This window comes from Anoplolepis gracilipes, chromosome 8 (genome assembly GCF_047496725.1).
Source record: "Anoplolepis gracilipes chromosome 8, ASM4749672v1, whole genome shotgun sequence".
Lineage (NCBI taxonomy): Eukaryota > Metazoa > Arthropoda > Insecta > Hymenoptera > Formicidae > Anoplolepis > Anoplolepis gracilipes.
Window position 1 is genome coordinate 10,694,811 of NC_132977.1, and position 25,077 is coordinate 10,719,887.

General features: G+C 29.4%; 4 protein-coding genes across 7 annotated transcripts in view; 2 read left to right on the forward strand and 2 right to left on the reverse strand.

Moving 5' to 3' along the window:
* Nucleotides 1-6,567, forward strand: part of Gaba-b-r3 (gamma-aminobutyric acid type B receptor subunit 3) — a 65,753-nt gene extending 59,186 nt beyond the window's left edge. The window contains exons 17-19 of the mRNA XM_072897301.1: nucleotides 2,297-2,497; nucleotides 3,670-3,897; nucleotides 4,231-6,567. Of these exons, the coding sequence (XP_072753402.1) occupies nucleotides 2,297-2,497; nucleotides 3,670-3,897; nucleotides 4,231-4,823 (1,022 nt within the window). The 3' untranslated portion in view covers nucleotides 4,824-6,567. The remainder of the gene's footprint in view (nucleotides 1-2,296; nucleotides 2,498-3,669; nucleotides 3,898-4,230) is intronic.
* A 197-nt stretch (nucleotides 6,568-6,764) lies between these two features.
* On the reverse strand, nucleotides 6,765-14,514 carry LOC140668358 (uncharacterized). 4 transcript variants are annotated; one of them, XM_072897305.1, is made up of 7 exons: nucleotides 14,281-14,514; nucleotides 13,512-13,640; nucleotides 12,989-13,113; nucleotides 12,176-12,393; nucleotides 10,790-12,101; nucleotides 7,370-10,690; nucleotides 6,765-7,275 (listed from the first exon to the last, which is right to left on the reverse strand). In XM_072897305.1, exons 3-7 carry the CDS (start codon nucleotides 13,031-13,033, stop codon nucleotides 7,264-7,266), a joined length of 4,908 nt encoding a protein of 1,635 aa, XP_072753406.1. In that variant the 5' UTR covers nucleotides 13,034-13,113; nucleotides 13,512-13,640; nucleotides 14,281-14,514; the 3' UTR covers nucleotides 6,765-7,263. The 4 variants fall into 4 exon arrangements, with proteins under 4 accessions (XP_072753406.1, XP_072753403.1, XP_072753405.1 ...); XM_072897302.1 differs by lacking the exon at nucleotides 14,281-14,514 and adding an exon at nucleotides 13,866-13,968; XM_072897304.1 differs by lacking the exon at nucleotides 14,281-14,514 and adding an exon at nucleotides 13,762-13,782.
* A 127-nt stretch (nucleotides 14,515-14,641) lies between these two features.
* Nucleotides 14,642-15,884, forward strand: LOC140668359 (uncharacterized). The gene is made up of 3 exons (XM_072897307.1): nucleotides 14,642-14,796; nucleotides 15,366-15,512; nucleotides 15,593-15,884. The coding sequence occupies exons 1-3, from the start codon at nucleotides 14,722-14,724 to the stop codon at nucleotides 15,728-15,730; spliced, it is 360 nt and encodes a 119-aa protein (XP_072753408.1). The 5' UTR covers nucleotides 14,642-14,721; the 3' UTR covers nucleotides 15,731-15,884.
* A 777-nt stretch (nucleotides 15,885-16,661) lies between these two features.
* On the reverse strand, nucleotides 16,662-18,346 carry LOC140668673 (ATP synthase subunit s, mitochondrial). The gene is made up of 5 exons (XM_072897898.1): nucleotides 18,137-18,346; nucleotides 17,855-17,943; nucleotides 17,556-17,761; nucleotides 17,040-17,202; nucleotides 16,662-16,914 (listed from the first exon to the last, which is right to left on the reverse strand). Exons 1-5 carry the CDS (start codon nucleotides 18,146-18,148, stop codon nucleotides 16,806-16,808), a joined length of 579 nt encoding a protein of 192 aa, XP_072753999.1. The 5' UTR covers nucleotides 18,149-18,346; the 3' UTR covers nucleotides 16,662-16,805.
* Nucleotides 18,347-25,077: the final 6,731 nt, after the last annotated feature.

A 25,077-nucleotide genomic window follows, 5' to 3' on the forward strand; every position in this document is an offset into this window, starting at 1 on the left:
ATATATTTGTAAAGCTTCTTCTCTCGTACTTAGTGCAGAGAAAGAACCTTAATGAAACAAAGTAGCAATGGACACACAATCCTCTTTAACAAAGTTTTAGAAGTCTTTAACTTTAGACTTGACCTAGGATGAAACCACAATGAATAGAGAGTTTTAGAGTTTTGTTCAATCTCGCAGAAATAAATCCCTCTCCATTTATTTTAATTTAATCTATTTTTTTACAGATTGCGGAGATAAAAAAATGCAATTGCTCGATTATTCACTTACCGCCGCGATGGAATACATGCGCGTACGCTTTGTATAATTGATTCACTTCTCTTATGCACAATCTCGTGTGCGCGTTGACAAAAGGAAACTTTCCTTGAAAACTCATCGGCCATTTAGATGTCATTTGCAGTGCAAATATCGCATATTTTACTCGCGAAATATCCGCTTTCGAGTGTCATGCACATGCATATTTACGTTCTGCTAATTCACCAACGACATTATACGCGAACGCAAGACGTGTGTATCGGATAGTCCTCTCTCTCTCTCTTTCTCTCTCTTTCTTGCATCCTACATATATCAATTATAATCCGAATCAACATTTGACCAGATCGCTATAGAATATTATCCGATATTATTAGCGAGGGAGAGCTCGTGAACACAGTTTAATGCGTTTCTGATATATTAATCTCATATCACTCTCGGCATCTCACCGTGCACTCGCGTCTTCCGAAAATCTCGAATTCCTTTCATAAGTCCGAACAATTCGGCATACATGTGAACCGCAAACGAGAGTCTGCACGTTGACTGCACATTCCACCCCAATATTTCTGAATATCTACAATGGATCGAACGAAATCAAAAGCTGCGCGCCGTCTATACATGCATACATACGGAATGTTTCATTACTGCATCGGAGAATAACTGAATCGTGGATGCTTTGAAGAATTTTGAAACCATGTTTTCCTCGGAGAAAATTTAACGATCTAATTTCAGACAGATGTTTCTTGTGTAAATTTAATGGATTTTAAGATGTAATTTATAAGCTTTAGTTGTCAAGATAATTTCCTCTTATATTACATCTTATATATTAGAAATTCTAAAGAACATTCTGAAGAACATTTTCTGAATAAATTTTTCACTCGGAAAAAATATTAAATTGCAATTTGTCAAAAGGTTATCGTGGAAAGAAATTTTTTATTGAGGTGACAGAGGTATTCACTATACATTTTCGTGCATCACATTAATTACATACGTATTTGCACAACGTGGTATAAAATATAATCACCATATGTATCATAGCAGTCATTGACCATTGAAACTCAGATAACGGAAATATCTACTAATTATCAATCTTTTGAATTATAATATTATTTATAGGTATGTCAAAATATGTCTGCCATTATTTGATTAATGAACAATTATTGTATTATATTTGTTAATTAAAATCACATTTTTATTAATTTTGAATGTGTTTTCAATATTAATAATTTTATAAATTTTCAGAAATTTTAAACAATATTATAATACTGAAGAATATTTTAAAGCTTGTCAAACAAAAAATATCAGAAAAAGAAATACCTGGTATAATTAATTACATATAATATTTTATTCTACTGCGAGAGATATACATTTCCCTTCTTCCTCTCACAAATAATTTTCGTGTATTGAAAGTTGCAATTATATGTATATGAATATATATATATATATAATTCGATCAATCGATCCAAAAACGTGTATTGGAAAGGAATACCTATAAATAGCTGTATATATCTTGCTCCACTGCTACAGAAGTATACATTTTTCCTCCTTCCTCTCTTCTACTGTAGGCGATTTTTATATTGAAGCTGCAATCATAATTCGATTAAGACATTCGAGAATCCAAGATTAGTGATTTCAAAATAGTACAAATTTAATTTCGATTAAAATAAATTATTGTAATAAATGATATTAAAATTGAAATTCTAAATAACCGTAATAATTGCATTAACAATAAATAAATAACACATCGACGTAAATAAAAATAAAAAAAGATTATTCGTTTACTTCTTTATGAAACTATCTTCCTGTGGTAAAGATGAATAAGAGTCTGGGCGAATAATGTCGAATATTCCTTGCTACGTGACTCAATTACGAATTCATGATTGGCTTTTGCATAAATGTCGCCTAAATTCACATGCGCTTTCTGCGGAATTGACGTCCCGACGGCTAGGGTAGAACCTGAGCCTCAATAATGCGTGTCCATCATAATGACTGTTCGGTACATAATGGGGTTTTGCGTCATGTACGAGTTGGCCTTTGTTGAAATTAGGCATACGTCGCGGTACCGTAGCATTTAGCAGCCAGCCGGATTTGGAACCGGACGATCCCAGACAAAGCCTAGCCGACCTTTACAAGCTGCACCGTCGTCGAGAGACCGAGGGACCGAATCGCCTGGGCGTTTTTCAACGACTCTTCAGTCTCTTCGGTAGCAGACCGAGTAGCAGAAAAACCTCTACTGCGTCATTTACCGGTAAGCAAGTGTCGAAGAATAAAAGAATAAAATCACTCGGAGAATTCAAGATGATATGACTGTTGATAGTTTAACAGGTGATAGACACAATTTAACTTTTATATATACATATATGTATATATGTATAACGAGATGTCGAAAGCAAAGGAATTTTTTTTACGAAAGAAATTTTATAAAAGCATGTATTACGAAAACAAAACTCAAAATAAAAGATTGGAACTAAAATTATTTATTTTATAATGAATGACTTTGTTTGTGATTCCATTTTTAAATAAAAATTTGCATTTTATGTTCAATCGTATCGTCTTATAAACTTATGCCTGTAAAGAAATAAACGTAAATAGTTTTAATTTATAAATAGTTTACGTTATACATAATTTATAATTGTAAATCTCATTTATATATATATATATATATATATATATATATATATATATATATATATATATATATATAGAGAGAGAGAGAGAGAGAGAGAGAGAGAGAGAGAGAGAGAGAGAGAGAGAGAGAGAGAGAGAGAGAGAGAGAGAGAGAGAGAGAGAGAGAGAGAGAGAGAGAGAGAGAGAGAGAGAGAGAGAGAGAGAGAGAGAGAGAGAGAGAGAGAGAGAGAGAGAGAGAGAGAGAGAGAGAGAGAGAGAGAGAGAGAGAGAGAGAGAGAGAGAGAGAGAGAGAGAGAGAGAGAGAGAGAGAGAGAGAGAGAGAGAGAGAGAGAGAGAGAGAGAGAGAGAGAGAGAGAGAGAGAGAGAGAGAGAGAGAGAGAGAGAGAGAGAGAGAGAGAGAGAGAGAGAGAGAGAGAGAGAGAGAGAGAGAGAGAGAGAGAGAGAGAGAGAGAGAGAGAGAGAGAGAGAGAGAGAGAGAGAGAGAGAGAGAGAGAGAGAGAGAGAGAGAGAGAGAGAGAGAGAGAGAGAGAGAGAGAGAGAGAGAGAGAGAGAGAGAGAGAGAGAGAGAGAGAGAGAGAGAGAGAGAGAGAGAGAGAGAGAGAGAGAGAGAGAGAGAGAGAGAGAGAGAGAGACTTATTGTTACATATCATATAACATATAGCATTATAGACTTCATATTTTGATGAACACATATTTATATTTCATGTTCGATTTTCACATCTATATATGTATAATAATATTCATATATGTATTTGAAATATCGTTATCCACTGCTTATATTACCTTCATTAGGGGTTGCATCGGCGCTTCGAGTCCATATGGGTTACATCGCTGGTTTAGTGCCCGGCACGAAAGCTGCCTCTACTTGTCAGGTAGATGCCCAAGGCACTCACTCGCCTCATGCACGATGCGGTTCAGGACCAATAATTAGTATTACTAGCGAGGAAGACCGTAGATTGAGCCTAGGGCTACGTCGCAAGGAAAGTAGCGAGCCTAGAGTAAATTTCAGTTTACCGCCACGTGAGTGACCTACATAATTTACACATCTTATTTTATATATATATATATATATATATATATATAATATGAAATATATTGAAGATAAATTTTTATCTTTATATATAAGCATCAAAATAATTTTATCATTTTGTAAAAAAATTAAAAATGTTAAATTTAAAGATAAACAGTTTATATTATATAAGAAATTCAGAAAAACTACAATTTTAGAATTGTAGTTCTTTTCAATATCTTATATATTTTATGCATTTATATGTATGTACATAAACGTGTAAGAAAATTCTAACAAATTTTCAAATTTGAATACTGTGATAAAGATGTCAAAAAATTTTCCAGAGGCGAGCACAAGTGAGTCGTCTTCTCGAGAGAAGATACGCGGTTCGCCCCGGTTTCCTCATCGAATAGTCCCAGCGAATAGTTTGAGCGCTATCGCGCAAGGTACGTCGATTTCAAGACCGCATCGCTGGCACTCGATGGAAGATGCGACGAAATCGAAGACTGCTCAAACAACATCTCGTGGTTCATGCAGTCCCAATTTCGATGTGTGGGCTACAAGTGAAGTCGGAGTTCCTTTCAGCGAACTTGCCAATACTATCAGAGGTAGAAGACCACCGGATTCCTTGGCCCTGACCATCACCGTGGATTCAACGGCGAGTCCCGTTGATACAAGATTAGGCAATGACCTGAAAAAGCTATTTAGGGAGAATGACGGTCAGGAATCAGTCAGTCCTGCCGAGCTAAAGACGGCTCAGTCGAGTTCGTCATCCTCGTCGTCTCTGAAAATAATCAGTGGTACAAACGACTCTATACCCTTAAAGAACGATTTCTCCTCATCAGAGATTCGACAGGATACTGTTTCGAACTTTTGTCAAGAAACAAAATCTCGCCCATCAAGTCCGGTGATTTCAGTGGTCGACACCGGTGGATAATCCAAGGGAGGAATCGAATGTCGACGTCGACACTTCCTGCAAGAAGAGACCTCCTGTAACGTAATACTGTGCACGTGTGTGATTGTGACAAGTTTGTTCAAGTGATAAAGTTGTTGTTTAAAAGAGAATATACACACATATATATATATATATATATATATATATATATATATATATATATATATCGAGAAAAAAATTTCCAAACAATGTTGATTTTTTCGTGTTCCACTCGCAACATTATTTAACATTTTAACTTTCGACAGAAAGCGATTCTATTAAAACATCATAATCGCTTAGGCAATCCATTAAAATCAAATCAAATTAACAATTGCATCTATTTAGATGTTTAATATATAATGATAGATTATTACATGAGAGAAATTACATGCAACATAATACCAAGTAATATTGTAGAAATGACTTTTACGAATAAAATATATCTTCATGATAGTTTACATATATAATACAATACAAAAAATGATAAAAAACATTAAAATATTAGCATCTATATTAGATAATTTAAAATTAATATTTGAAAAATCGACTAGATCTTTCGATAGTCAATTCATATAATACGAAGTTAAATAGTGTGATAAAAAAATTATTTATTAAAGAGTTGAACGTTATAATTAGTTATTCATTAAGCATTATAATTGAGCTATGAGAGTCGGCGATTGTGGAGTGGAATGCTATAAAATCGACACTGTCAACGCAATATAAATTACTGAAGGAAAAAAAACAATATAGATCCTCGACTCAACGCTTGACGCGAAAGAATTAACTTTATTAACGTGTCAATAAATAGAATAGCGTATTGAGACTATAATATGGCATATGTGTGAATATAGATTTCTTGTTTCGTAATATCCAAATTATGGAGATTACGGATCAATCGCAACGTATAATGTCAAACATGTGTGTTCGCTAGTAACTGTGCCAAAAAAGCAAATAGACCCGTGAGAGTATATACAATGTTTGTCTTGGTGAATCATAAAAAAAGGGACCAACACATTTACGATGCCCTTTTATGTATTTTCTTTCTGGCAAAATAATCTCTCTTGGCTTTAATTATGTATAAATTAATCTAAAAGATATGATTTTTTCAAAAATAATATTCACTTTAAGAGCTTTTATTTTATCTATTAATAAAAAATATAAAAGTACATAAAAAAAGAAAACTCAACGTTGTTTAAAATACTTAATAAATTATATATTATACACATGTGTGTTAATTAAAGATATATAGAATAGTTCCGCAATTAAAAGCTCCGTAAGCGCGCACATTTCAGAAGACAAACTATAAATGCCCTTACGGGAACTATAAAGATCCCATAAGGGATTACGATCAAAGTGTTCAATACCCAAAACCTTTTCTCTAGTACCTGTGCAATGAAAATATCTGCTCGAAGTAGAGCAGTTTCAAATATGCTACACATTTTGTTTGTAAAATGTGAACACGTTGAAATAGATATTTTCATGCCACCGATTATTAATATAATATACAATATAAATATGCAGATAGAATACAAATGGCAGGGACATATTCCTGTGAAAGGGGATTTCCTTATGAAATCTATTTGACTTGTTTCGCAACACACGGATATCTCGATGTGTCAATCATTAAAACTTTAGCGACTAAGCAATAATCAGCATTATCTGTGCAAATAAGAACGATGTAATAAAGAACTATATATTGTATTCATCTTATCATGTTGAGCATTGTTAATCCGCTGAAATCCTTTATCCATCCTGCAATTTACAATTTTTTATAAAAAATGATTTCTGTGACAAATTCATGAATTCATTTAACTAATAAAAGACTTTTTTATTCTATATAATTGTAAATAGGATTATATGACTAAGAGTTATTACAATACAAAAAGACATTAAAATTTCTCTCTCTCTTTAGAGAATAAATAATTATATACATTACTCTTATGATATCTGCTTAAGTCCGTACATCTCTCAAATTTTTATTAAAATAATGCTTATATATGTGTTTTACAACATTATGACGTTCAGTTTGTTTAAAGAAAATAAAGTTATTATGGTAAATAATATAAATTATAAGTAAGTATAGTAAATAGATAGATTATGTACATTTCACATATTCGTTAAAAAAAAGTTAATTAACAAAATATATTTCGTACGTGCGTAAATAGTATAGTTATATAATACAATATATTTCTATAACAAAAACACGGATACCAAAATTGATCATTTTCTAATTACTTGCCTGGATGTTATACAAAAAAGTGATACATTATAAACTGTGTATGTAATTAGAAAACAAATTCTAATTTACTGATATAATATTTCGCAATAACAATGAAGAGTTGAGCTTTCCAATATATACAGAAATAAACTTATAAATAAGATTAAATTCTGTATAGTACAATAGTTTTTCTTTATACATTATATTCTTTATACGTTTGCATTTCTACATCGTAACCTGAAAATAATCAACATTCAATTTTAATATTCGTTAAATCGATATTACTTTCAATGTGTATAATTAATTTAAGTTACATAAGTACATTACTTACGTTTAATTTCTCTAGAATTATTTCTGCCGGCTTTTCCTGTTTCACAGTTTCCTTTGGCTCTTCTTTAGCAATATTTTCTTCCTCTACATTGGCTTTTTTTTCAGGGCTTTTCAGGGCATTTCTCGCTTCTATTCTCTTACGATTTAGGAAAGCCATACCATGCACCCTCAAGTGTTTGTCTACTGCTGCCTTATCCTCGAAAACTGCCATGCAGACGTAACATTGATTAGCCACCGTTGTTTTTCTTTCTGCTTCCGCGTCACCATTGATATCAGGAGCGTAAGAAGGGTTTTGATTCATATAATTAATAGGGTCCTCTATTCCGTGGAAAGCTTTGAGATGCATTTGCAAGCTAGGTGCGACCACAAAATTCTCGCCGCATTCCAAACATATCAGGTAACGATCTTTTAATCGATGATTGGCGGCAATGTGCTCTCTTAGATCAGGCATGTCAGTGCATCGTTGATCGCATTTCTTACACTTAAAATTTCCTTCGCCGTCCTCTGCCGTTTCTCGTTCCACACATAAGCCTGCAGGTGTACTCGCATCCTTCGTTTCTGTGTATTTCTTCGAAGTCCATCGACGTTTCCTCTTGGATACAAGTGAAGCGCTATCCGTTTTTCGTTTTCTGCTATTGATAAATTGTTTGTAACCACCATTAATAAAGTCAGATGATAATCGCGCCAACCGCGAAGTGAATATCGTTAATCTGCATTCGTGCGAGTGCTTTTCACGAAAGTGTGTTTGCACCACGGAACTAGAAGTATTAATCTGTTCACCGCACAAGTGACACAGAAAATTTATCTCTTGCGTATCTGTTGTTCCGTGTATAGCGATGTGCCCTTTTGTCTTGTCATCCGTTCTTTGAGGGAGGAACTTTTTCGTCTTCGCAACATTCTTTGAATTATCATCCGGTTTATAAACTTCCATGGATTTAAATATATGTTTCGAAATCTCGACAAGTGTAGGCGGTTGTGGGATGGACGTCATGTAGCTCATGTTTTCATTCTCTGTCGGTGTACTGTTCAGTTCGGTGGTAACAAATGGCTCTATATTCGGTTTACATATTTTCTTAATATCAACTACCTTTATACGACCACCTGTACTTTTTTTAGACATGAACTCAGAATCCAAGGTTCTTTTGCATGATTCAGTCGGCGAGTTTATATGGACAGTATGTAGATCTGTTGATACAATCGATTTGTTGTTAGTTTTAGCAAACTCTTTTGTCTTTTCTGTTTTTTCCTTATCGTCAGATTTACTGTCATCTAATTCCATTTCTTTCGCTTCTTCGCCTGCTAATGGATCATCTTTCTCGTTTATAATTATTTCAGCTTTAGAAGATTGAAAATTAGATTTATCCTTTGCTTCGGTTGAAGTTTTTCTAACTGCTTCTTTAAGTTTGATTGACTGTAAATCGTTCATTGATTTAACGTTGATTTTTGGTAATGATCTCATTTTTTTTTCATCGTCAACATATTCCATCGTTGGCTTTATTTCTGTTCTAGATGACCATACAACATTCGAATCATTATATTTCCAAAGAGAAATTTCGTCTTCTGTGCCATGTTCGAATGTTTCTGAAGAAATAGTTCGAGCATTCACGATTTTAGGTATTATAGTATGCTTTACTTGTTCGTTCGTATTTATTATAAAATTTTCAGAAACTACATTTACACCATCTTTAAAACACTTTGTCCCAAAAATATCGACTAACGCTTCTTTACTGAGAATCTCCGGTAAGCGATGAAAATGTTTGTTTCGTAAGTGATCATTTAAAATCGCAGTCGTAAATTTATTTTCTAAAGTTATCAACGAGCAAAAAGGACATTTAAACCATATTAATTTTCGAATCGCAGGATGCATTGCCACATACCACATAAAATTCTCAAAACGTATGATTACATTGCCTAATTTGCATTTCACTAGACGTATTGGTTTTTGATTCAGCACAAATGGATGTGTCTCTGTGAAATGGTTTACATATTCATTGTGTGAAGAAAATACCTTGCCACATTCTTCACAAGCGATTTTCGTGGTGCTGTGCATGATAGCAACATGTCTAGCAATCGACTCCATGTCTCTAAAACCATCTATTTCACAAATTTTGCAAGAAATAATAAATTTTTTCAAAGTATGAAAACAAACAGTCCACGTGTGAACCTCTAAAGATCTGACAGAAGAAAATTTGGAATGACAGTTTGGACAAACATAAGGCTCACAATTCTTGTGATAGTTTTGATGTGCGGTAAACCGTAATGGATTATCTTGGTAAGATGTACACTCGTGACAAACAAGTTTGTAACAAGAACAATATATATTATCGTCTTTAGGTAATTTTGAAAATCCAGGAATATATGATTTAGGTTTCATAAGCTTATTACATAATGAACATTCATGTGGATCAGTTTCTGATATTTCTGATTCCCATTCATCTAATATTGCATCATCAGTTCTCTTATCTGTTATATCTTGATTACACTTTTCAAGGCATTTTTCCAATATATGTTGAAGAGTATTGACAGATCTGGATTTTTCCCAAAGGACATTGCTTGATAAAAAATCCAAAACTGTTCTCATTTCTTCACTAACAAGTTGTAGATGGTCGATTCGTTTTTTCAGTTCAAAGCTATTTAACTGTTCAAATTCATCAATCATTTGATCTCTATATTTTGGTATTACTTCACATGTGTCTCGAAAGTTTTGTTTTGAAATACGGTCTACTATTTTCACATTCATATAAACATCTCCATTTTTCATTTCAGTGAGTGATATTGTTTCAAACAAATATTTTTTCTGAATTGTACCAGAAGAGGATTGTACCGTAATTAATTGCGGAGGTGCAATCTTTAATTTTTTAATCATATGTTTTCTAACATACTCGTCGTTTATCCAACCAGAATTGCTAGACGATTCAGAAGGGGGTGGAAATGTTAGACAAACATTGTTGTAAGAGAGTGTAGAAATATCATTAGAAAACAAAGGTACTTGCTCAACATTCTCAGCTTTGCTAGAATTAGTAGACGTTGACATTAACGTGTTTTGTTCGGATGCTAGCTGTTTTATAGCTTTCGTGCTGTTCACAATTGGCAAATTAGAGGGATTTTCTGTATCCTCTGTAACATTTTTCTTATGTTTATTAAGATATTTTTTTCCATATTTTTCCACAATTTTTTCTTGTTTCTCCATGTTAACAGAATTACACATCCTCTTTTGTGATGACACATTAGTGTCTGTATCATTACTATCTGATACAGATGTGCTTAAGCCTTTATCGATGCTCACATTCTTCTTGTCACAGCCAAATACATTGTTTGCATCCTGTCCAATAACAACCAATTTTTTATTGAAAATAAGATGAGACGGAAATTGACCAATTATCGATACAATATTTACATTTTGTGAATTTTCAATACTTACTATTTTGGAATTGTTGTTCATAATTGATGTTTGAAGACATTGTTCCAAATGATCCGAATTAGTCTTAGGTAATATAATCTTGTTACCAGTATTCTGTAAACTTTGGACACTCAACATCTTGGAATTACTATTTGATGTTTGATCCTGTTTCAAATGTTCTAATCTAGTCTTGGGTAATATCTTAGGTAATATCTTGGAACTACTATTTGATGCTTGACCTTGCTCCAAATGATTCGAATTAGCCTTAGGTAATATTTTAGGTAAAACTTTTTTACTAGAAACTGGAATTTTAACTGGATTATCCAAAATTTTATTAATATCAGTTTCTATTATAGGCTTATCGATGCTATTCTCTGTAACTTTTTTTAAAAATGGTTCTGCTATCCTACATTGTTGCACACAGTCTTTGGATAATTGTCTAATGACAAAATTTTTATTGGAATTTTCACCTGCTTTTATAGTGGTAGTATTTTCATCAGCCATATATATTTTAAATGAATGGATATCTTTAGAAATTGCAATTTTCTTTTTATTATTTACCATATCAGTTAAGCTTTTGATGTTGTTATGTGCTGATTTTGTAACAACTGTTACTTGCCTTTTGGGTACATAGCTTACTAACGACTCTGGTTCAAAATATTGTGAAGTAGGACCACAATCCACAAAAGCAATATCAGTTGACATACAAGGATTATCTTCATTTTCTGATACATTTTTATCCACAATCTGATTTGTGAAAGAATTATTTGCAGCTTTATCCTTCCTATCATCAGTAAATTCATTTGTTGATTTCTCAAAGATTTTAAATATTTGTCGACCTCGGTAACCTTCAACAAGTTTACTTATCACACTATTATGACTTTTACCATTAATTAACTTCCACCAATTATCTTCCAAATCATATTTTTTTAACCAATCCATAATATGCACACGTGACAAAAGTGAGTGTTCTATAAGTGTTTCGCATATTATTTCAACTTCGGGTGACCAATCACTTTCACTCATGTTAGCAGGTAAAGGCATTAGCATTACATCACCTATATCCACTGTGCTTAAATTATGCATTTTTGCATGTTCCCAAAATTGGCATTGATTGTAAAATACTCTTGTAACGCCTGCTTTTTGATATTTAGGTAAACCTCTTCTTCGCAAATACGAACGTTTATTGCTGTCTCTCTCTTTGCATATAAGGCATACAGAATCTGTTTTAATTATATGGGTACATGCTGTTATAAAACATTTGCGACAGAAAAAGCCTAAAATCCAACTACGTCTATTGTTATGATCTTCAAAGCTATTTAAAAAGCGAAAACTGAAACAAGAATCATTGTAATTTTAAAATAAAATATTATAAAATTATAAAAGTAAGTTATTATAAAAACTTACCAATCTTTACATTGTTTACACACATATAGTGGATCAGATTCCACAATCTCTTCACTTAAGGATGCTGGTGGTTCTGTTGGCATATAAGGTAAACACTTCTTTCCAAACAAAGCATTTTTTACAGCTACTTGATAAGATAATCCCCATTTATTCTCAATTTTATGAGTCCTACGCAGTTTTGGACTAATATAAGTAAATTTTGAATCAAAACCGACAACCTAAAAACAAATTACCAAAAAAATTACTTTAGATAAAATTACTTTCTTTATTAACATAATTAACTAGATTTTTACAAGCCTATTTATAAATGTATAATGTTGCAATAATTTAATCAATATTCTCACAATACACAATTTATATAAGATGCTATAAAATTGGTTCTCTTCATACACATGCTACACAAGCAACATATTCACATTATCTATTATCTATTAATCAACACAATGAATGCATAGTGAACAAAAAATTTTCCTCTTATGGAGTTTAAAACCAATTTGCCTCTTGCATATATTTGATACTTCACCATAGATATTTGTTGTGGCATATCTGTTGTATTATATGGAATTTAATAAATTAACACATTGTAAATCACTAAACTGCATCTCTCAGCCATGACATGTCTTCGAGCATTAATCGTTCAGTCGATAAAACAGTATCTGACGGAGCTGCCATGGCGGAGAGATATTGAAACAATTCGTAGTACCAAACAACTATTATTCTTTGATGTCCTATGATGCGTTTTATGAGAATTTTTATATTATAATTCGACAAGATAAAATATAAGTTAAAATGATAAAATATAAGTTAAAATACCATTGTTTTCACAGGGCAAACAGATGTAGTTACCGAGGCTTCCATGGTACTTGATGACTGTACTTCTAAATTCTATGCCATTTTTTTGATGTGTAAATTTAGAAAGATCTTTCAATGTAAACACTCTGAAATTGTATAAAGAGATATTATACAGATGTATGTTTTATAATATAAGATATGCTACAGTTGGATGCCTAATATATTCCAATAAATCAACAAATCAAAAATATCAAAAAAAGTATTATATAACAAATATATATGCAATTAGTTATTCCAAACTCTACATTTTTATAGTAGCCATAATATAAGTAGTTGTAAAACAATTATATGTATTTTATATTATGTATGTAGAAATAAAATTGAGAAATACTATAGTATATAAGCTTATCATTTATCATATATATATAAAATAGTATATATATTATAGTATATTGTATATATATTCTATAATCTATATAAATATTCCAAAAACATACATTCACTGTTAAAAAAACCTAAGAATTAGCTTTAAAATAATGCATACCCGTATAAGAATATTGATGCAACCAAAGATACTTGTTATACCTATAACGTTATGCTCTTTTCTCGATTATAAAGGATGGTATATTTTGATGATAATAGCTTTCTGTCACTGTGATGTCAAATAATATACCTGAAACAAAATAGCTATTTTATTTGTGTTCTACATTAGGCTGCCATGATATCAAATAATGTTCAATAAAAAATCATGGAATAGAGAATAAGTGATAATCATGCTCATGTGTATACGTAACAATAAAGTCATTAACATTTGATCCTGATACAATCTCTTAGTGTGTTGTTTATATTTTATACAATTAGATTACTGAAAATTATAATTATAACATGTAATTAATACCTTCTCACACAATATTTTTAATAGCTTATAGCTATGTCTAACCTCATAATAATCACTGCCAGAGTGCGCTAGTATCGAACTAACAAGTTTTGCTACTGTGAAGTAGTACAATATGGAGAAAGTAAAATAAAATATCTATTGATAGATATAACAATAAAGATAGATATAAGATTTTTCTTACGGCGATTATTTAATAATGTGAAAGATAAAATAAAATTGTATTTTAGTAAAAATACATATCAAATCATGCACTACATGTGCAATTGTCAACATATAGTATATAAAATATATCATTAATAATAGAAAAATATATATAATTCAAATATAAGTTGTACAAATATTGTTCGAATTCAATGAAAATATTGAAATAAATAAATAAATGAACAAATCCATTTAACATAAAAATGCTAATTACATTAACTTTCCTCATGTTAGCTTCACTTTTATATGCACATTTTTTATGCATAATATTTCTTACAATCTCGTTCCTCCATTTGACACAGCCCAATGTAAAGCGGGAGAGTCCTCGTTTGCTCAATTTATATCTTTTGTCTTAACAAACTCGATTATCCAGAGAGAAATTTTAAATAAGCGTTTTACATGACAAAATATCATATGCAAGCTATTCTTAAAGTTTTTTCTTCATCATCTTCTTACGTGTTCCTTTCTTTTTCAAATTGTCCATTTCAGGTATGTTCGCCTGGGTTCACTTATCTTCTGGTCCAAAAATCACGTTATCGTGCAACTACTTGTAGCAGTAAAGTCTATGGCTGAAATCTTTCAAAGGCACAGCCAGCCATAGCAAAGTCGTCGGTCGTCGGTCGTCGGTTGGTAATATCGTTGCGCAACTACAAAAATGCCGTTTTATCAATATAATTCGTTTACTGGTAGCATAAAACCATCTACCAATTTTCAACCACTCTTTCCTCTCGTAAGTGAAGATGCAAATGATTTGTATAATAAAAATCAGTCGATGTAAAACTTATGATAATTTTAACACGTTTTTATGTAAGAGATTGTCGCGGGATGACGTTCGGTGGCGATTATGGTTGCACTTCGTATTTCATTTTGTGACAATTTCTCTAAGGTATTGTTTCCATGAAATCAAAAGTGCATTGTTTTTTTTTTTTTTTTTTTTTAACAATGACAGTGTTTAAAATTAATAGTCAATTTATTTTCGAGTCTGATTATCGAATGTATAGGTATAGAGTAAGCATTCAGCCATGTTTTAGTACTTATAGTGCGTAGTCTTATATTTCATGTAACATAAGGGGTAGATTTATATTACAAAATGTTATAATATTTATTAGTATAATAGATAAAGTACCTTAAAACGATCCAGTCTGTTATGAGTATTACTGAAATCACAGAATAATCAGCATGTTATACTGCATTGTTCGGTCTAATCTATATATTTATCATTTATCTACTTATACATCTGTTTAAGCCTGATATATTACTATTTTTATTATATGTATGTGAAAAATTGTATTGTTTCAGTCATCTATTCCTTTGCATAAGGTACAACAAATAATCGTCCATGATCCCAATACCAAATTAGTGAATGTTACACCAAAGTCAGGATATTGTACTGACAAACCACCCACTCTTGATCCAAAAATGTGGGCAAAATTCAAACATTTCGGGGCAAGTGCACATATTAATTATTTTTATCTACAATCAATTTTTAAATAACAAATTTTTATTTAATATGTGCTTGTTTGTAGGCTGCAATAGACAAGCCTGTATACCTAGCAGGTGGCAAGAAAGACAAGATATTATTTGGAATCACAGTTGCATATGTTGGTGTTTGTACACTACAATCACTTGTGTTTGTTATGAAAGATTGCTTAAATCTTATCTGAATATAAGTAAAATGAATAATATGTAGATAATAAATCTGTGTATAGACTATGGTATTATTATTATTATTATTATAATTCTCTGTATTAACATTACAAATGTTAATACTGGAAAATAATGAGAATTATACAGAATTATATAAATGAATTAAAAGAATGAATGTATTATTATTTAATTAATACCGAATTTCCTTGTCCAATTTCAAGTATATAATATTTTATCTATATAAATTTTTGAATTTAGATTCTGTATAAAATTTTTTATAAGAAAAATTCTAAATTTTTATGTACAAGCTCATGTATTGGCAAAATAATATTGAAACTTGATAATTATGAGAATTTTTATATATAGTTTTCTCTTTTGTGGAAAAAATATTATATCCAACATAAAATATTGAATATATAAAGAGCATATTTTATATGAAAAGACTTACATGATTGTAAGAATTAGAGTGCATTCCATATTGAGTACATAATCACATTCAATATGTTGTGCATATTGATAATTGATATTATTTCATACTGTTAATACATATAATATAATATAATGCACTCTTGGAAACAGAATGGCTTATTGTGCATTTGATGCATGGATCAAAGATATAGATAATATCAAAATAGACACTATGTATATACCTCTGGAAATATTGTTACCAGGGTGTGCATGACAAACCCTCACAGAGATTTTCACTAGTGGTGTGTACATAGTATTACTCCTGTCAACTCCTTATACATGATGACGAACCCTCAATAGAAATTTCTCCAGGAATTTGTTGCGCCTTCATTAAGGTATGCGAGTCTGTCATCTCTGGTAAGGTTCATATTGAGTGTCTGTCATACTCTTCAGTAAAGTCCGCGTTTGATATGACATTAAAAAAATATACATGAGAGAATACATGAGGAAGAAAACTAAATTATTACATGAGAATAAATTTGGAGAAATCCTATTATATATTATTTTAAATAAGATATTACATTATTTATTACATTAATGTTTTAGAAAATATATACATATTAGAAATGTATTATTTTATATTATTATTATACAGATATTAAGGCATTAAACGTTTTATACAATTTATTTTAATTCTATTGCACAATCTGGTAGAGCTTCAGTAAGTTCCTTTCTAAGCAAAGCTTTATCCTCCAAGTATGGCATTCCAGAAAGTTTTAGAGTTTTCAGATTTCTGTGAAATACAAGAACATCTGATATTTGAAAATTAAATGTTTTCATAATTTGAAAACATTACAAAAATCAGCTTTTAATAGCCATATAACATCTTATTATTAATAATGCATAAGGTATACATACTTTAGATTTTTCAAACTACGCACTCCTTGATCAGTTATACTCTTACAATCTGCGATTTCAAGAGTAGTCAAGGTATCCTTTACCGGTGATAACAGTGGCAAGGCGTTGTCATACAAGTAAACACAATTTACAAGTTTTATCTCATCAATATACCTGCAACCAACTAAATTTATATAAACAAAAATATTACAAGAATAAGTCCTACATAGATACAATTGCTCTTTAACAATTTATTTATAATATATATATTATACAATATATTTATAATATATATTATATAATATTTATTTATAATATATAAATAAATTGTAAGTTGAATAATTTATATTTTATAGTATTAAACATGTGTACCATACACATTTGGCCAATATGAACAATATATAATAAACTGTTCTATTTATTAAAACAATACAAATTATATCAAATATATTATTATTGTTAAAAATTTTTTCTTATAATATCTCATAAGATAAATAACATCATAAATTTATATTTCTTACATATTATGATACTAACCAAAATGTGGAAATCCTACATGAGTTATTCCAGAGTCCGTAGCATCTACAGCTTGAATGTAATATTTATTTTTTTCTGATGGTAAACTATTATAATCTTTCAAATGTTGTGAGAAATTTATCCATTTCACACTAGCGCCATTCCTCAAGAGCCATTCAGCACATGCACGATCTGGACCAACTGATCGAATTCTTTCTTGATCAACCCTGAAGAGAATTATTTATTATTAGCTTAAAAATTATGTATAAACAAGTAGCTTCATATATAACATTTCAGTATAATAATTTGTACACAAATACCTGTTAAATATTATTGTTAACCAATAGAAAAAACTCCTATTAGGTATTTTCCTGCAATTGTTTGCAGTAGCTAACAATCTATTTAATGCCTGTAACATTCATAAAGAATATGTAAGGAATAAATATTTAGAATAAATAAGCCTATATCATCTTCATACAATTATTTCTACAAAGCTTAAAAAATAATATGATTAAAATTAAATTTTTCCCAATAATTTCCACTAAAAATATGAAAAATAATAATTAATAATGAATAATATAAAAGATAATAATATATTATACATGTAATGTCATTGCTTTTATTTATTCTGACGCAGTGTCACACAGACATGTCAGTCTGGTCAGTCAGCTGATTACAGTAACAAAGAGAAGCCTGAGAGACGCCACGGCCCGGTTTTACGTAATAAGCGATACGTCCTCTGTGGACGAAAAAACGTGGACATTGAACTACATAGCCAACGTCCACGAATGTTCTCAATGGATAACGCATAATGTGCACAGTTTTGGTTGCGATCCGTGCTATGTCCACAAAATTTATTAACACATTTTGCTTATTCGCTTTCACCTAAAAATAACTTGTTATTTCTCCACACTGGCAATAATTTATTTTTAATATCAAATAACCAAGTAAATATTGTCAATATTCTAATTTTGCCAATAACATCTCGATTTTTTGTAATTCTTTTTCTTTTATTAAACGCTATTTTTATATTCTACATTTTACAAATACAATATAAAAAAGAAATTTTCTTTCAACAATTTAATAATTTAGAGTATTGTATTGTTCTATAAATAAAATTATAAACTTTTAGACATCGAACATATAAGTCCTGTATTATTTTGCAATTAGCACAATAATTATTAAAACATTAATTAAAAACGCTTAGCGAACAATATTATATATATCTACAAGATGTCCGGTAATAATCGCCCTAATTCTCTAGGGCAGATAGAGCAGATTAAACTGAACATAAAAGTCCTGTATCATTTTGCGATTTTCGCAATAATTATTAAAATATTAATTAAAAACACTCAGCATATAAGCGCGCGCCGCATATAGCGCTCAACATACCCTGAGCGATTTTAATTAATAGTTCAATAATTATTGCGCTAATTGCAAAATAATACAGGACTTATATGTTCAGTTTGACCTGCTCTATCTGCCCTAGAGAGTTGGAGCGATTATTACCGGACATTTTGCAGATATGTATAATATTGTTTGCTAAGCGTTTTTAATTAATATTTTAATGGTATAAGACTTTTTTGCTCAGTTTACTGTGGCCTACCTGCTCACGAGCGTTGTTAAGGATGTTCCGAAACACCCTGTATATATATATATATATATATATATATATATATATATATATGATATATAAATGATATATTATAAATACATATTTATAATATAATTTTATTTTATTTAATTACTGTAATTCTATTCATCAGTTCACTCAATTAATTCATCTATTTGTCGCTTTGAATTTACAATTTTAATAGCAGCACGTTTGATATATTAATTTCAGGAAAAGAAACTTTATTAATTACTGTTAATTAATACCGATTATGCAATTGACATACTCGTACGCGATTAGTAATATGTGTCTTCTAATATCCTCGAAAGTTCAATTTTTATTAATAAAATATTTTACATAAATATGAGCAATGTACTTCACGAGCGGTAATGTATTTTAAAACGCTCGAAAATTCGCTCCTGAATGAATAAGAAAACATATTTCGCAAAGAAGGTATCGCTAAAATCCGCGGGAAGAACGATACCTTCTTTGCGGATTATGTTTTCCTATTCATTCAGAAACGAATTTTCGAGCGTTTTAAAATACATTACCGCTCTTAAAGTACATTGCTCATATTTATGTAAAATATTTTATTAATAAAAATTGAACTTTCGAGGATATTTGAAGACACGTATTACTAATCGTGCACGAGTATGTCAATTGCATAATCGGCATTAATTAACAACAATTAATAAAGTTTCTTTTCCCCAAATTAATATATTAAACGTCATGCTCTTAAAATTGTAAATTCAAAGCGACAAATAGATGAATTAAACAAGTCAATAGATGTATAAAATGACAATAATTAAATAAAATAAAATTATATTATAAATATGTATTTATATATTATATATATAGTTATAAAAGAGTCTTTTGCAACAATGATCTCGGTTAATTAATTTTGATAAGTAATTTTCCTTTTCTTTTCGAATCACAATTAGTTGTAACAGAAAGCGTCTCGCATCAATTTTTCTATTAATAGTACAAGTATTTATAAAATTAAATATTATAAAATAAATTGCTTGTTTTTGAAAAAAGAGAGAGAGAAAGAGAGAGAGACAGAGAGAGAGAGAGAGAGAGAGAGAGAGAGAGAGAGAGAGAGAGAGAGAGAGAGAGAGAGAGAAATTAAAAGACAATATAATTCATCGTTGTGTTTTCTCAATTTTTAATGTTATATATATATAATTGTTAAGGCTAAATATGTATATAAGAAACACATCTCTACATTTGTTTAAATATAAAACATATAATTCAACATATTATATTCTTCTATAGTAACTTTATATATATATATATATATATATATATATATATATATATATATATATATATACATATATATATATAAAAATACATATTAATAATTTTATTTAATTTAATTATTATAATATTATTCATCAATTTAACACGTTTAATACATCTATTTGGTTTTTTAATATTATTTGGTTTTTTAATATTTTAACAACAGAATATGTTTGACACTAATTTCGGGAAAAGAGAAAACTTTATTAATTGCTGCTAATTAACGCCAACTATGCAGTTGGCATACTTGTGCGCGATTAGTAATATGCGTCTTTTAATATGCTCGAAAGTTCGTCTTTTTAACTTTTATTAATAAAACAATATGTATAAAGATAGGAAATGCTATTCACGATCAGTTATTCGTCTTATTGAAAACATAATTTAAAGTTACCGTAACTTGTGCGATACAATAAAAATTATTTGTATTATGAGGCGTATCATTTTGATCAAACCTCCACTGTGCATTTTATTAGTTTAAAAATAATTTTAATGGATTAGATTCTTGTGATTAAAATATGAAAGATATAATATGTTGGATTATATGTTTCGTATTTAAATCAATGTAGAAATATGTTTCCCATATATTTCACATTAACAAATAAATGTTATATATAAATATAACATTAGAAATTGAGAAAACACAACGATGAATTATATTCTCTCTCTCTCTCTCTCTCTCTCTCTCTCTCTCTCTCTCTCTTTCTCTCTCTCTCTTTCGTTCTTTTTTAGAAACAAGCAATTTATTTTATAATATTTAATCTTATAATTTCTTGTATTATTAATAAAAAAGTTGATGCGAGACACTTTCTGTAACAACTAATCATGATTTGAGAAGAAAAGGAAAATTACTTATCAAAATTAATTATCCGAGATCATTGTTGCAAGAGACTCTTATATAAGTATATTTATAATATAATTTTATTTTATTTAATTACTGTAATTTTATACATCAATTGATTCGTTTAATTCATCTATTTGTCGCTTTGAATTTAAAATTTTAATGGCAGGACGTTTGATATATTAATTTCGGAAAATAAAACTTTATTAATCACTGTTAATTAATGCCGATTATGCAATTGACATGCTCATTACGCGGTTAATAATATGTGTCTTTTAATATCCTCGAAAGTTCAATTTTTATTAATAAAATATTTTACATAAATATCGGCAACATAGTTCACGAGCAGTAATGTATTTTAAATCGCTCGAAAATTCGCTTCTGAATGAATAGGAAAACATATTTCGCAAAGAAGGTATCGTTCTTCCCGCGGATTTTAGCGATACCTTCTTTGCGAATCATGTTTTCCTATTCATTCAGAAGCGAATTTTCGAGCGATTTAAAATATATTACTGCTCGTGAACTATGTTGCCGATATTTATGTAAAATATTTTATTAATAAGAATTAAACTTTCGAGGATATTAAGAGACACATATTATTAATCGCGTATGAGCATGTCAATTGCATAATCGGCATTAATTAACAGTAATTAATAAAGTTTCATTTTCCGAAATTAATATATCAAACGTCCTGCTATTAAAATTTTAAATTCAAATCTCATCAATTGACTCGTTTAATTCATCTATTTGTCGCTTTGAATTTACAATTTAATAGCAGGACGTTTGATATATTAAATTTGAAAAATATAACTTTATTAATTACTGTTAATTAATGCCGATTATGCAATTGACATACTCATACGTGATTAATAATATGTGTCTTCTAATATCGTCGAATGTTCAATTTTCATTAATAAAATATTTTACATAGATATCGACAATGTACTTCACGAGTGGTAATGTATTTTAGAACGTTCGAAAATTCACTTCTTAGTTATTGGGAAAAAATATTTCGCAAAAAAGATATCGCTGTAATCGGTGGAAAGAACGATACCTAAATTAACTTAATTAACAGTAATTAATAAAGTTTCTTTTCCTCAAATTAATATATCAAACGTCCTGCTCTTAAAATTGTAAATTCAAAGCGACAAATAAATGAATTAAATGAGTCAACTGGTGAATAGAATTACAGTAATTAAATAAAATAAAATTATATTATAATTATGTATTCATATATTATATAAGAGCCTCTTGCAACAATGATCTCGGTTAATTAATTTTGATGCCTTATTAAAAATTAAAGATAAGACATAGCCGGAAGGATATGCGATGAGAATGCTAGAAGGATGCGAAAAGAAAGAAATCAGTAAGTCAATAAGATATTGCGAGATGTTGCGTGGTAAACGAAATTCGAATTCTCTATTCGATCGAAAATCGAAAAGATTCATTAGCTATCGATCGAGTCTGCATGAATTATTCAGTTCAAGAAATTAGAAACGCCATACCAAAATAAGATAATGTATTCGCAAAGAATGAATATGATATATAATTTAATATAAAATATATTACAAAATGTATAAAATACATTGTAAAATGCACAAAATACATATTATGTATAATTAATTCAATGTTACATATAGAGAATTAATTATATTACAAATATATTTTACAAAATTTAATTAAAACGTCACCGAGAAAAGCAATTAGGAGTTAGCGCAGGTGTATACAAAATTTAATATAAAATATAATTTTAATTTTTACCTAATAATGTTTTAATACTTGTTTTTACAGTTTTTATATGTAATTTATATTTAATTAATTTTTTATTTTATTGAAAAAAATATTAAATTTTTATATTTTTACAATTTTATATTATCTTACTTTTATATTTTTATATTTTTTTTCTTAAAAATAAATTTAATTTTATAATAGCTATAATTTTTCTTTTATTAAATTTTATGTCTTTTTTAAATGTCTTAATAGCCCTAGCAGACCTAATTCTACTAGCTACATCAGCAAAAACCCGATAAAGCAAGATTTGGGGAGTCCTAATTGGAAATTTGCGATTACATATTTTTTACGTATTGTGGCCAGAATTGACCACGTATTTTCAGCCAGTTGGACCTACCTTTTGTTGCTCCTGGCTATTCATTCTGACTCGATTTCTACGAGCCAGAACTTGAGGAAGAACAGTAACTTCTTCCTACTGCCGGTTAATTATTATCGTCGGTAAATAAGACGATTTATATTTGTTTAAAATCATTCGATATTATAATCGTTTTGTAGACGCGTTATTCAATCGTCAAAAGTCGTAAAAGATAAATATAATCGCATACATAAAAAAAATTGTATTCTCGAAATATATACTACATAAACCCTTTTAATATTCTAAGATATTCTTAATAAATAAGTATATTTTCTTCTTTTACGTGATATATTTTGAATTACCTTATTTATAAATTAAGTAAAAAACTAATGTATATATATTTAACTCGTCAAAGTTTTAATAAATAGCAAATGTCTATTTGTAAAAATTATTTTTTAAACACGTAACTATTAACTGGGCAAATTATTTTTTGTTATTAGGATTAATAATCCTAAATATTAAATAATATAATAATAAAAAAATATTTCTCATTCAGCATATATATTCTTATATGTTAAAAATATATTCGAAACTATTCTACTCTTTATACGATTTTTCTCTTAAACTTAGAGAATGCTTTTCGCTTATTTTAAAGAAAAATATTATACATAGATAAGTAAAATATATTCTTAAAATGAGAATATAATTTTTCGGTGTATATATGTAAAATATATAGTATGCAAAAATATTAGCATGCATATTAACCCCTCTGTCGGCGGATCATTAAAGATTTGTATCATTAAAATTGTTTTATAAAATTCATATATACATATATATAATCAAAAAAATATTTCATGTATCTTATATAAAATTAAAATAAATATCATATATTTTAATTTTAAAAATATTTTTCTTTTTACTATAATTTTTAATTTATACAAATATTATATCTATTTTAAAGTTTAAAAAATGAATTAAAAATATAATATAAAATTTTATCTTGGAATATAATAAGTGGAATATAATCACAAAAATAATTTTTTTTATGATTTAAAATTGACCCAAAGTTCGCCATGCACGCGGCTATCCCGCCGTCCGAGGGTTAAAACAACGGATTTATCTACAATCTATACATTTGTCTACACAATCTACACTCTGTCTGTATAATCTACAAATCTATACGCAAATCCGTTGTTTTAAAAAAAAAAAAGGTTTTTTTGTTACTCACCGACACTGACGCGCAACAGCGGAGTTGTTGACATTGAAGCTTATCTGTAACATACAATATAATATCCAAATTATAGCAATGTTTAAAATAATTAATATTAAGAAATTATTATGTATACTCATTAAATTTGATATTTGATAGATACAATAATAATACGCAAATATATGTGGAATAATTTTATAAATTAAAAAAATAAACTATTTTTTAAACAGAAACTTTTGTAAGATTTATGTAAAAGTCTTTATCGCTGACTCTCTTTTACTTAAATTATTCCAAACAAATAAACTAAATTAATTTGTATAAGGTATTTATAATAATTAATGTAGAAATAATAAAATAAAAATAATACTTACCCTAGGGTTGCTCCGCCGGTGCAGGATGCCTCTCCTAGGCCTCCTCCTCCTCTCAGATTGTAAGGGACGTCAGGAACTACTGTTTTATACGCGCGATATACTTTTTATAATTTGTTGAAACCAC

Bases quoted from the DNA above. Each gene is read 5' to 3' on its own strand.
- LOC140668358 (XM_072897305.1), bottom strand. From the start codon at position 13,033: ATGGAAGCCTCGGTAACTACATCTGTTTGCCCTGTGAAAACAATG. The intron at 12,394-12,988 runs GTATTTTAACTT...ATTTGTTTTTAG, and splicing joins TTTGCCCTGTGAAAACAATG to GTTGTCGGTTTTGATTCAAA. The intron at 12,102-12,175 runs GTAAGTTTTTAT...TTCTTGTTTCAG, and splicing joins TGTAAACAATGTAAAGATTG to TTTTCGCTTTTTAAATAGCT.
- LOC140668359 (XM_072897307.1), top strand. From the start codon at position 14,722: ATGCCGTTTTATCAATATAATTCGTTTACTGGTAGCATAAAACCATCT. The intron at 14,797-15,365 runs GTAAGTGAAGAT...GTATTGTTTCAG, and splicing joins TTCAACCACTCTTTCCTCTC to TCATCTATTCCTTTGCATAA. The intron at 15,513-15,592 runs GCAAGTGCACAT...GCTTGTTTGTAG, and splicing joins CAAAATTCAAACATTTCGGG to GCTGCAATAGACAAGCCTGT.
- LOC140668673 (XM_072897898.1), bottom strand. The intron at 17,203-17,555 runs GTTAGTATCATA...ATATAAATTTAG, and splicing joins TGTAGGATTTCCACATTTTG to TTGGTTGCAGGTATATTGAT. The intron at 16,915-17,039 runs GTATGTATACCT...TGTATTTCACAG, and splicing joins CGTAGTTTGAAAAATCTAAA to AAATCTGAAAACTCTAAAAC.